This window comes from Chaetodon auriga, chromosome 8, assembly GCF_051107435.1.
Source record: "Chaetodon auriga isolate fChaAug3 chromosome 8, fChaAug3.hap1, whole genome shotgun sequence".
Classification (NCBI taxonomy): Eukaryota; Metazoa; Chordata; class Actinopteri; order Chaetodontiformes; family Chaetodontidae; genus Chaetodon; species Chaetodon auriga.
The window spans coordinates 28858921-28871184 of NC_135081.1; the positions used below are offsets into that span (position 1 = coordinate 28858921).

Here is a 12264-nt window from a genome sequence, read left to right on the forward strand (position 1 = left end):
CTGATTACAGAATATGACGAATTTATCCATAAACACACACATGTACGTTTCAGTCAAAGCAATGACAGCTGTCCATCATCCGGAGTTGCAGCTGCATTGTCCCTAGAGGTCAAAGGTCAGGGTCTGACTCCTGGACTGAAAGCGTCTCTGTCCAATCAGATTAAATGTCTCTGTGTGACTTCAGTTTCTGATTATCTCTGATGATTTTAAAGCAGCAGCTTGATCAAATTTTACATCACTGTTACCATGTAAACATGATCAGAATGCCATCGTAGCATCCTGCTGGCGCCCCCTGCAGGTTGTAACAAAATGAACAAAGAAAAGTGAGTGAATACCTAAAAAAAGAAATCAGAAGATGAACGGAAAGCAAACACCACACTGGACCTTAAACAAATCAAATAAAGCTCTTTATTCTGCTGAACATGTAAAATGAGACTGAACGTCACAGTTTGATTGAAAGATAGAATAAAAATGTATTCGATGAAATATATACAGCCTGTGTGATTAAACAGTTTTTACAGTTAAACATTTTGTCCTCTGCTGTTTCAAACAGATCGCAGACAAACTGCTCAGATCAGGTCAGTCTGTGTTTTCTGTATGAAATGAACATGAGACTGGAACAAGCAATAAACTCACCTTTCTGAACGCACCTGAACCCCACTGACACCAACAAGGTGAGAAAAACCAAGAAAAACAGACGACTCACTGAGTTTCATCAGCCTGTGGAGTTTGACAACTTTCAAATCATCAGAGATGAAACAACTGCTCCGTCCATGAATTCACGTTTTCAAACACACTGAAACTTCACTCACAAGTTTTCCTTCATTCTTTCTCTGGACACTGAAGATCGAGCAGAAGTTTTCCTTCATTCTTTCTCTGGACACTGAAGTACTGAACTACTTTTTTCTGCAAGTTCTACTTTTTCTTTTTTTTTAACACACAAATGCAGTCATGAGGTGGACCGTGAGGACAGCGCCCTCTGGGGGAAGCCCCCCCCACGCACACGTTTCTTGGGGGGTGGGGTTCATTTCCTCTGTCCGAACCTTATTTTAAGTTTTTGACTGACTTTATGAGGACGTCCACAACGTGACGAATACACACAAAGCAGAACTCTGAGGGAGACTACATTAGCCAGACTTCCATTCCCCCAGAGGGTCGTGCTACCTTCATTCGCTGTAGGAAATGTGGGCTTTATTACCATGTAACCTTGTGTTCTGATACAGCCTGCACCCTTTCTGTTTTTAACTGACACTGTTTTGGATACATATTGTGTGATGTTCTGTGAAAATACTTCTTTTTGTTTCTTTTTGTCGATGCATTCTTCAAACTCTGGATCACTTTGATTGTCACCAGCGGCTACAACGCGTTTTTACGACGTTTTCAGCGCACCTTGAAGGCATCCTGACCTCTCACCCACCACATTACCGACAGTCACCCAGACGGTAGTCATGCGTTCCCAGTAACGTGTTCGACTGACACCCCGTGGGTCGGTGAGCCGACTGTCACCGTTTAGAAGCGGCTGGAGGAGCAGCGAGCGAGTTAACAAGCGGTCAGAACGGCGGAGTTAGCAGCTAACAGCTAACAGAAGATGGAGGAGTTTCTGTCGAGCTGCCGCCGCGCCGTGCAGGTCACTCACACACACACACACACACACACACACACACACACACACACACACACACACACACACAGAGGCTGCGTATGTGTGTTAGCTCCACAGTTAGCCGCAGTTAGCCCGACAGGCTGTGTTAGCGTGTTAGCTCAGTCAGTTGTTTCCATTTCCATAAAGAGTTATTAATAGAGGAAGGACGATGTCAAACCACATCTATGTAACTTCCGGCCAGGTACACCTTTCAAAGTAAACTTCCTGAACAAGATATAAAACATAAATAACGGCAGAGTAAATTACGACAAACAACATCAAGTGGAATACATTTATGATAAAATAGTAAAATGTGTCACCACTTTCAACAGTGGACGTCTTTATTAAACACCTCGAATTCATGAAAATGTTTTAAATTAACACCTCAACGAATTTTGGACAAATCTGAACATTCATGTAATAAACCTGTACTTTATAATATCAGCCTTTGCTTCGTTGTCTTTGGTGTCAGTCAACGGTAGAATTTGTGATTTACTTAAGAACTTGACATCAGGGAAATGTGCCAAAGCAATCCCTTCAAATCTTTTCACTTCACCGAAATAGTTTCATCACGTCGAGGACGACGGCCCTCAGTTTCCACTGATCTGTTGAAGCGTTTGGTTAGTGTCTCTGATGAGCTTCTGTCTCTCAGGATCTGACTTCCCATGTTGGCCACGTGTTTGGTCACGCTGTGATTTATTAAAGAAAATGTGCTTCAGGTGAACACGGATCAGGCTGGTCCAGGGTTCCATGTGGTTCTCGGGAATGAAGCCTGTGACGTGGACTCTATGGTGTGTGCTTTGACCTACGCTTACTTCCTGTCCAAGGTGAGACTCTGACCAATCAGTGCTGGTGTTCGTCCACAGATCTGGTCTCTGAGTGACCCTCTGTCTCTCTCTCTCTCTCTGTCAGACGGCACAGAGTGACATGCTCGCTCTCCCTCTGCTGAACATCCGTCAGTCAGACCTCGTCCTGCGTTCAGACAACGTCTTCCTGCTGCGAGAGGTCGGTTTGTCTCCGGACCTTCTGCTGTTCAGAGACCAGCTGGACCTGCGAGCGCTGCAGCGAGCTGGCCGTCTGCAGCTGACGCTGGTCGACCACAATGTCCTGCCCAGGTATCCACAAACACCTGTTAAGTAGCCATACACACCTGGCAGGTAATCACACGTGCTTGTCAAGTAGCCACACCCACTGTCCAGGTAACGTTAAGTCCAATTTTTTTTTTATGTACCACCAAACCCTGACAGAAGTCCCGCCAGCAGCTGGTGACGAGGACAAACGTCCTCTTAACCCCAAACCAGAGAAATGAGCCTGAAACGTCTTTCCAAGGCCGACCCAAAGCTCGCTGAAAGCTCCTCATGCCTGGTTTTCATTCTTATCTCCAGCAGTCAGAAGGTGCTGCTGACAGCGAGGAACAGAAGTTTAAATGTTTTTCTATATGAAAAAGACTCCAGATGAAAGTCAATCAGCTGGAGGACACAGTGAGACCACCGTATGATGACACCTCACACGAGTCCAAGTTCAACAAAAACTGATAAACTTAAAACAAACTGAATATTTTCATGTTCGCTCTAATGTAATATCCAGGTGTCCTCAAAAAAAGGCAATTTATTATTTTTATCTACATAAATATCTGTAGGTGTAGTCCTGCCGTCTAAATTTTTCCCATCTACATTCATAATTGAGGTATCTGTATTCATATTTAAGGTATCTATATTCATAATTGAGGTATCTGTATTCAAATTTTGGCTGTTTGTCTTTATATTGAGGCCATTTACATATTTATCACCTCAAACTGTGTAAAATCTCTATCAGCGCTGAAATCCTGGATTTGAGGCGACCTCAGCCGCGAATAACTTGCTGATGTCAGCGTGTTCAGCTTTTCATTGGCTATTCAAAGTGCCAGTCATCTTCATGGCAATTGGAGGGATTAGTTAGAGCTCTTCATCATGGTAACTCTTCATCAGACTGACTGCAGACGTCTTCAGCTCAGATTCAGTTCATGTCCTGAAATGTTGCTGAAGACGCTGCAGAGACGACAAGTCCAACACAGGTAACAAGAGGACCGTCTTCATCTGTCCTGCAGTTCAGACAGAAACCTGGAGGGGGCAGTGGTGGAGGTGATCGACCATCACCTGCAGGAGAGAGAGCCCTCCCCCTCCTGTCCTGTTACCGTAGAGATGGTGGGATCGTGCGCTACCCTGGTAACAGAACGCATCGTTCAGAAAGCTCCAGAAATCCTGGACCAGCAGGTCGCTCAACTGCTCTACGGTACACACCTGGACACACCTGAACACATCCTCAAACACCTTAACACACGTGATCACATCCTCACACACCTGAACACACCTGATCACATCCTCAAACACCTGAACACACCTGATCACATCCTCAAACACCTTAACACATGTGATCACATCCTCACACACCTGAACACACCTGAACACACCTGACCACATCCTCAAACACCTGAGCACACCTGATCACATCCTTAACACACCTGAACACACCTGATCACATCCTCAAACACCTGAGCACACCTGATCACATCCTTAACACACCTGAACACACCTGACCACATCCTCAAACACCTGAGCACACCTGATCACATCCTTAACACACCTGAACACACCTGATCACATCCTCAAACACCTGAACACACCTGACCACATCCTCAAACACCTGAACACACCTGACGACATTCTCAAACACCTGAACACACCTGACGACATCCTCAAACACCTGAGCACACCTGACCACATCCTCAAACACCTGAACACACCTGAACACACCTGACCACATCCTCAAACACCTGAACACACCTGACCACATCCTCAAACACCTGAACACACCTGATCACATCCTCAAACACCTGAGCACACCTGATCACATCCTTAACACACCTGAACACACCTGATCACATCCTCAAACACCTGAACACACCTGACCACATCCTCAAACACCTGAACACACCTGACTACATCCTCAAACACCTGAACACACCTGACGACATCCTCAAACACCTGAGCACACCTGACCACATCCTCAAACACCTGAACACACCTGAACACACCTGACCACATCCTCAAACACCTGAACACACCTGATCACATTCTTAACACACCTGAACACACCTGACCATGTCACCTGAACACACTTAAACACACCTGACCACATCCTCAAACACCTGAACACACCTGAACATGTCACCTGAACACACCTGACCACATCCTCAAACACCTGAACACACCTGAACACACCTGACCACACCTGAACATGTCACCTGAACACACCTGACCACATCCTCAAACACCTGAACACACCTGAACACACCTGACCACATCCTCAAACACCTGAACACACCTGACCACATCCTCAAACACCTGAACACACCTGAACACACCTGAACACACCTGACCACATCCTCAAACACCTGAACACACCTGAACACACCTGAACACACCTGACCACATCCTCAAACACCTGAACACACCTGACCACATCCTCAAACACCTGAACACACCTGAACACACCTGAACACACCTGACCACATCCTCAAACACCTGAACACACCTGAACACACCTGACCACATCCTCAAACACCTGAACACACCTGATCACATTCTTAACACACCTGAACACACCTGACCATGTCACCTGAACACACTTAAACACACCTGACCACATCCTCAAACACCTGAACACACCTGACCACATCCTCAAACACCTGAACACACCTGAACACACCTGACCACATCCTCAAACACCTGAACACACCTGAACATGTCACTTGAACACACCTGACCACATCCTCAATGTCCTGTGTGTCCTGTGTGCAGCTGCCGTGGTCTTGGACTGTGTCAACATGGCTCCCTCAGCAGGTAAAGTGACTCCTAAAGACGTTCAGTTTGCTGCAGCGTTGGAATCTCATTTCCCTGCTCTGCCACCGAGGGACACTCTCTTCCAGACTCTGCAGAACGCCAAGTTTGACATCTCAGGTCAGTCACAGAAAACTCTTTTCAGGTATTTTACTGCGGTACATGGCAGGTTCAAGTGGGTGGAATGGACCAAACTGTGTCTCGTAGTATGTCGTTTATACATTTGTATTGTTTTTAAAGAGTGACAGTTGGATCAGGACAGAAAAAGTAACGCGTCCATTGTATTTGCAGTATTTTGGAGGTAATGATTGAAGCCTGTTAGAATTGACTGCAGTATTTGGAATATGAATGACCTTGAAGTGTTAATTACAGGTTTTTGTCCTCAGGTCTGAACACCGAACAGATGTTGTTGAAGGACATGAAGTCTGTTTCAGGAAGTTTAAATCTTGCCATCTCTGTACTGTACATCACCCTGGAGGTCAGTCAGTACTCCACACTGCGCTGCACACTGTACTACACGCTGCGCTGCACACTGTACTACACGCTGCGCTGCACACTGTACTCCACACTGTACTCCACACTGTACTACACACTGCGCTGCACACTGTACTCCACACTGCGCTGCACACTGTACTCCACACTGTACTACACACTGCGCTGCACACTGTACTACACGCTGCGCTGCACACTGTACTACACACTGTACTACACACTGCGCTGCACACTGTACTCCACACTGTACTACACACTGCGCTGCACACTGTACTCCACACTGCGCTGCATACTGTACTCCACACTGTACTACACACTGCGCTGCACACTGTACTACACGCTGCGCTGCACACTGTACTACACACTGTACTACACACTGCGCTGCACACTGTACTCCACACTGTACTACACACTGCGCTGCACACTGTACTACACACTGCGCTGCACACTGTACTACATGCTGCGCTGCACAAATGCAAAATGCAGGTCAAGACTGAGGTCATTCTCCAGGAAATGAATGTGAATCTATGTAATGAAAACCTAAGGTGCGTGCGTGCGTGCGTGTGTGTCTGTCTGTCTGTCTGTGTCTGTGCATGTGTGTGTGCGTGCGTCCGTGTGTGTGTGTGCGTGCGTGCATGCGTGTGTCTGTGTGCGTGCGTGCATCTGTGTGTGTGTGTGCATGTGTGCGTCTGTGTGTGTGCGTGCGTGCATCTGTGTGTGTCTGTGTGTGTGTGTGCGCGTGCGTGTGTCTGTGTGTGTGTGTGTGTGTGTGCGTGCATGCATCTGTGTGTGTGTGTTTGCATGTGTGTGTGCGTGCATCTGTGTGTGTGTGTGTGTGTGTGTGTGTGTGTGTGTGTGTGTGTGTGCGCGTGCGTACGTCTGTGTGTGCGTGCGCGCATGCGCGTGTCAGGACTTCCTGCAGAGGGCGGAGCTGGAGGCGAAGCTCTCAGGTTTCTGTCTGAAGTTTGGATTCGACTTGCTGCTGCTAATGACCATCTCCTTCACTGAGAGCAATGAGCCAATCAGAGAGCTTGCTGTGTTTAGCCACAGCGCTACCTGCAGGGAAGAGGTACACACTCGAACACACTGCAAGTACACTTCAGAATACTACTGTTGGTACTGATTTCTAGTTCTCATTCAGTGATGTTTCTTCATATCAGAGTGTCCCTCCCTTCCCAGGTAAGCCTCTACCTTGAACAGGCCTGTAACCCCGCCCTCAACCTCCGTCCCGTCAGCAGCCCTCATCCTCACATCACAGCCTATCAGCAAGGTAAGCTCCGCCTCCTCTGAAGCTGAGATTTACCTGCGTGACTAAAGCAGGAGGAAGTGGTTCAAAGTGCATCGACACCTGTCCGGGTCAGACCGGTGACAAGTGACACATGACAGAGAACATCTCAGGCAGACAGAGTCCAACAGAAACACCTAAAAAGAAAAAGCAGTTATACACTTCAGGTGTGTGGTCATGTGACCTCAGGCCATTTGCAAGTGTCCAATAATGGACACGACAACCACACGTTTGGTCCATAAACAGCAGTTCAGCTGGACTCGACAGTCTGCCCGTACCCTGACCCCTGACCCCTACCGTACCCTACCGTACCCGGACCCTGACCCTGACCCCATACCCCGTACCTGGAACCCCTGACCCTGACCCAGACCCGTATTGTACCCGGACCCTGACCCTGTACCCCATACCTGGAACCCCGTATCTGTACCCTGACCCCTGACCCAGACCCTGTACCTGTACCCTGTACCCTGTACCCTGTACCCTGACCCCTGACCCCTGACCCTGACCCTGACCCTGATCCGTATCATACCCAGACCCTGACCCTGTACCTGGACCCCGGAGCCTGTACCCGGACATTGTTGTCTGTCTCTCGGTTGTCTCACCTGTGCATGTTGTGGCGGAGTAACAGGAAGTGATGTGGCCAGGTAAAGTGTGCGCCTGCATGCTTTAGATCACAGGCTCAACAGTAACGTCAGATATTCAAACTTCTTCCTTTCAGGAAATTCTTTGGCCTCTCGCAAGAAGCTCCTCCCCATCGTTAAGGACTTCCTGAAGGAGCGGGATGGAGACGGTTGCCTGGGAGACTGTCGCCTGGGAGACGTGGAGGAGGAGGAGTCTCGGGTCCCTCCGACCCCCGTGAACAGTCTGGTGGACGGCTGTCCTCTGGACGATGGCCTGCCTCACATCAGCGCTCAGGACCTGGAGGAGAAGTTCAGCAAGATGGCCGACAGAGGAGAGAAGTGACCTCTGACCTGTCGATCATCAGGATGGCTCTGAGGGCCATCCCTCCGTCCCTCCGTCCATCCGTCCGTCCGTCTGTCCGGCGGCCTGTTGGTCTGTGTGTCTGTCTGTCTGTCTGTTGGAGAGGAAACATGCGAGGACGAGGATGACGAAGGTTCCACAGACTCAGAGAGTTTTTGAGGATTGATTTGATGTCGGAGATTAAAAACATGGTCAATGATTTCAGATCCGCCAGGTTCACTTTTTACTGATGTCACTTCCTGCAGCGAGAGGAAAAACCGCAGGCTGCCGTGACGTCGCCGTAGACCGCCGTGACGTCACAGAAATGAGACAATCCAAACGTGTTTCTGTTACGGTCTGTGTGTTCAAGGCTCTTCATCACTGATGATTGGTTGATTATCTTCTCGATGAATCGTTTGCGGCGTTCAGATTCAGATTCCTGTGAAATGACACGATCTAATAAAGACGTCTAACAGATTAATTTTTGATGATCAAACTAGTTTATTGATTATTGATTGTCTTTTGACTGTCTTTGGACTGTGAAGGTCACAGAAGCACAGAGCAGAGTCTGACACATCATGTGTGTATAAAATCTGATATATAGAGTATGTAAAATAAACAGCAGAATACACACTGAGGTTATCGTAAAGGTCATCAGTGAAGAATGATCTCAGGTGTGTCAGTGGAGTAAAAATGCTCATTCAGAGTCCAGCAGTCTGATGTCTGGGGGGACAGGCTGTTCCAGAACCTGGAGGTTCTGCACCGGATGCTGCAGAACTTCTTTCAGAGGCCAGCAGGGAGAACAGACCATGGTGGGGGTGTGAGGAGTCCCTGATGATGTTACTGCTACGGGACATGCAGCGTTTGGGTGCAGTGTCCTGAATGGACGGAGAGGTGTCCCAATGATTTCCTCACCGCTGTCCTCACATTCTTCCAGTCGGCAGCACTGCAGCCTCCACACCACAGAGATGCAGCCGGTCCAGATGTTCTCCGTGGTGCTGCTGTAGGACGTAGTGAGGACAGGCGGGGCAGGTGGGCTCTCCACAGGTGTTGTTGTGCCCTTTTGACCACTGACACGTGTTCACACACCAGGTGAGGTCGTCTGTGATGTGCTGCCGACCGCCTTCACAGCCTCTGTGAGGAGAAGTGGAGTGTGGCTGGGCTGGTTCTTCCTGAAGTTCACAATGATCTCTTTGGTTTTGTCCACGTTCAGGATCAGGTTATTGTCTTTGCACCAGCCCACCAGCTGCCGCACCTCCTCTCTGTAGGCCGGGTCGTCGTCGTCCCTGATGAGGCCCACCTGGGCCTCAGGTGAACCTGAATCTCCTGATACCGTCCCCAGTCCGAATCTAACCAGACCGCTGTGTGTTACTGAGACCTGGTCTGCGAGCTCATGGTTTGATCTGGATCACAGTCTGTTGTACCCGTGGTGGTACGGTGGTGACACTGTCGCCTCACAGTTAGAAGGACCCGGGTTCGATTCTCGCTATGGGTGCCGGGGGCGTGTCCTCCACCATGCCTTCGGTGCCTGCTGCGCGAGGAGTTTGCATGTTCTCCCCGTGTTCACCTGGGGTCCCCCACTTAAAACATGCAAGAAGATCACCACCTGACCAATGGTGACAAAAAGAACTGGGTCCCCGGGCGCCGGTCGGATGGCAGCCCACCGCTCCTGGTCTGCCGCAGAGGAAGGATGGGTTAAAGGCGGAGGTGTGTGTGGATGTAACTGTGTGACAAATAAAGGGGATTGTCCCTCTGATTCTTCTAATCACAGCCAGCAGTGATGTCACGGTGTTCACCTGTACGTCACAGCAGCCAGGTGAGAAGTGAGAGCTCTGCAGGTCTCCACGGGCCAGACTTCCAGGAGATCATGAAGGACGCAGCTGAAACCCGACTGTGGCCGCGATGGAGGATGAGTTTGGACACCTGCATGTGATGTCACTTCCTGTATCTGTCTCAACATGTCACACTCTGTCCTCTGTCCAACACTTCCTGCTCATGTGTCACAATAAGTGTTTTACGGAAGAGACTTGACCACTTCGGGGCTTTTATTGTGAAACACACAGGAAGTGATGCGTTTGCAGCAACAGGAAGTAATAAGAGGAAGCGATGAGTGTTTTCTTTGAAATGATTTGTGGGTGTTTTGGGCTGATCTGTTGTCTGCAGGTGCTGCCCCAGCTCCATCTTTAAACGCCATCCTGCTGACCTTTGACCTCCATCACATCCACGTGGAGGATTTAGTGCCACCTGCTGGTGAGGTTGGAGACTGTAACACTTGCATCATCCTCATCTGCAGACTCGTGTTTGCTTTGTGCCTTCTGGGCTCCTGTAGAGACACAGTGGACTCTGCTCCCTCTGTGGACACAAAGACTCTGAGGTGACAAACACCTTCTTCTTTTCAGCCAATGGAAACAGACGTGAGTGTTTCTGTCAGCTGTTCGTCCGATCGTCGTCTCACTCAACTACAGGAAACAATCGAAATGATAAAAATCTGAACTATTACCAAAGACGACAACGATGATTATGACGATGATGATGATGATGACGATGATGATGAAGGTCAGAGGGTTAGGTTTGGGTGAAAGCGGGCTCTCGGGGACTATGGGGATCCAAGGGATATTGGGACCCTTTTTATTTAGGGTCAGGGTTAGGTTTAGGGTGTGGGAACTGAATCCCACCCCCACAGTAATGGGGGAGGGGAGGCGCACGGTGCTTCCTCCAGTAAACTGCACCCTTACGATCCCAAGAACGGCCCTGATGGCCAAAATATGTGTGTGGTCTGGCAAAATCCGTACGCTGGCGGGAGCGACCACGGCAGTTCCCGCGCCGTACTACGGTCCAGTCAGAGTCTGGATTGTGACTCATGACTGTTTTTTATTGTGTGTGTCTATATGTTTTTAATGTTTTGTATGTGTTTTTTTTTAAAACTGTTTTTTAACTATAGAAATGAAAATAAATGTTTTTAGAAAAAGTTGAAAAAATTGATGAATGAAAAATAAAATCAAATTTTTTATGCTAAATTCTTATTGTTTATCAACAGAACTGTGCCCTCGCGCGACGTTTCAACCTGAACAGGTCTTCTTCAGGCTAAGGCACAATAAAAACAATCAAAAAGGGGAGTAAACGTAATGAACCGCGCTGGCAGACTGGCTGAGATGTTTTCCCTTCGCTGGTCTGAGTGAGAGTCAGAGGTTCAGCCTGTTGGTCCATTGAAGAAGCAGTTCACCTTCGTTTGAAGCTTCGCGTCGTCTCACCTTTAAGATCTGAACCTCACAGGAAGCGCAGACAGACGTCCACACGAAGGACGGTGCTGTCACGTCTTAAAGTCTTCAAACGTTTCAAAGTTCTGACGTCGAGTTTTTCACATTTCTGACTTTAAGTTAAATTTCTAAGATAAAGATTTCTGAGACGAAATCGACCTGAAACGTTTGACTTTTTGTCAAAACTCGTTTTTTCTGTTTCTTTTGTCAAAATGTCAGACTGAACCCAAAACGTGAACGTAGAATCCAGAGATGACGTAAAAAAGACTCAACGCTCTTTGACAAACGTGAGGAAGCTAAAAACTGATCCTCAGACCAGGACCAGCTCAGACCAGGACCAGCTCAGACCAGGACCAGCTGAAAGCCTGAGTTTTGCTTCTCGCTGCTGATCTTCTTTCTGTCTCTCTGTGGTTTTATTCTCCGTTTTTTGTTCGTTTTCCGTCTTTTTGTGTGAAGTTAAAACGACTGATGAACTTATTTTACTTTGAAGTCAAAGTAAAGTTTTTTTCAGGTTGATTAACAAACGTTTGAACTTTTTGAAGTCAGAATTTTGAAAACAAAGTGATTTTTTTACTTTGACTTTAAAATCCTCCTTCAATACAAAGTTTGATCATTTTTTACTTTTTATGGTTCATTTTTCTGACTATCATCAGTTTGATGGAGCATAAAATGTTTTCTAACATTTAATCTGCGTCTTGTTGTTGTTGTTGTTGTTGTTGTTGTCATAGTAAAACTCTTCATGTGATTGGT

General features: G+C 47.8%; 1 protein-coding gene across 1 annotated transcript; it reads left to right on the forward strand.

The window, feature by feature from the left end:
* The first annotated feature begins 1419 nt into the window (after positions 1 to 1419).
* Positions 1420 to 11132, forward strand: prune (prune exopolyphosphatase). The gene is made up of 9 exons (XM_076737425.1): positions 1420 to 1627; positions 2362 to 2469; positions 2555 to 2757; positions 3729 to 3913; positions 5482 to 5640; positions 5907 to 5998; positions 6923 to 7081; positions 7192 to 7282; positions 8016 to 11132. The coding sequence occupies exons 1-9, from the start codon at positions 1589 to 1591 to the stop codon at positions 8258 to 8260; spliced, it is 1281 nt and encodes a 426-aa protein (XP_076593540.1). The 5' UTR covers positions 1420 to 1588; the 3' UTR covers positions 8261 to 11132.
* The last annotated feature ends 1132 nt before the right edge of the window (positions 11133 to 12264 follow it).

What these genes read in the sequence shown, in the direction of transcription:
- prune (XM_076737425.1), top strand. Translation starts at nt 1,589, where the DNA reads ATGGAGGAGTTTCTGTCGAGCTGCCGCCGCGCCGTGCAG. An exon ending in ACGCTTACTTCCTGTCCAAG is followed by an intron (nt 2,470 to 2,554) that starts GTGAGACTCTGA and finishes TCTCTCTGTCAG; the next exon opens with ACGGCACAGAGTGACATGCT. An exon ending in CATCACAGCCTATCAGCAAG is followed by an intron (nt 7,283 to 8,015) that starts GTAAGCTCCGCC and finishes TCTTCCTTTCAG; the next exon opens with GAAATTCTTTGGCCTCTCGC.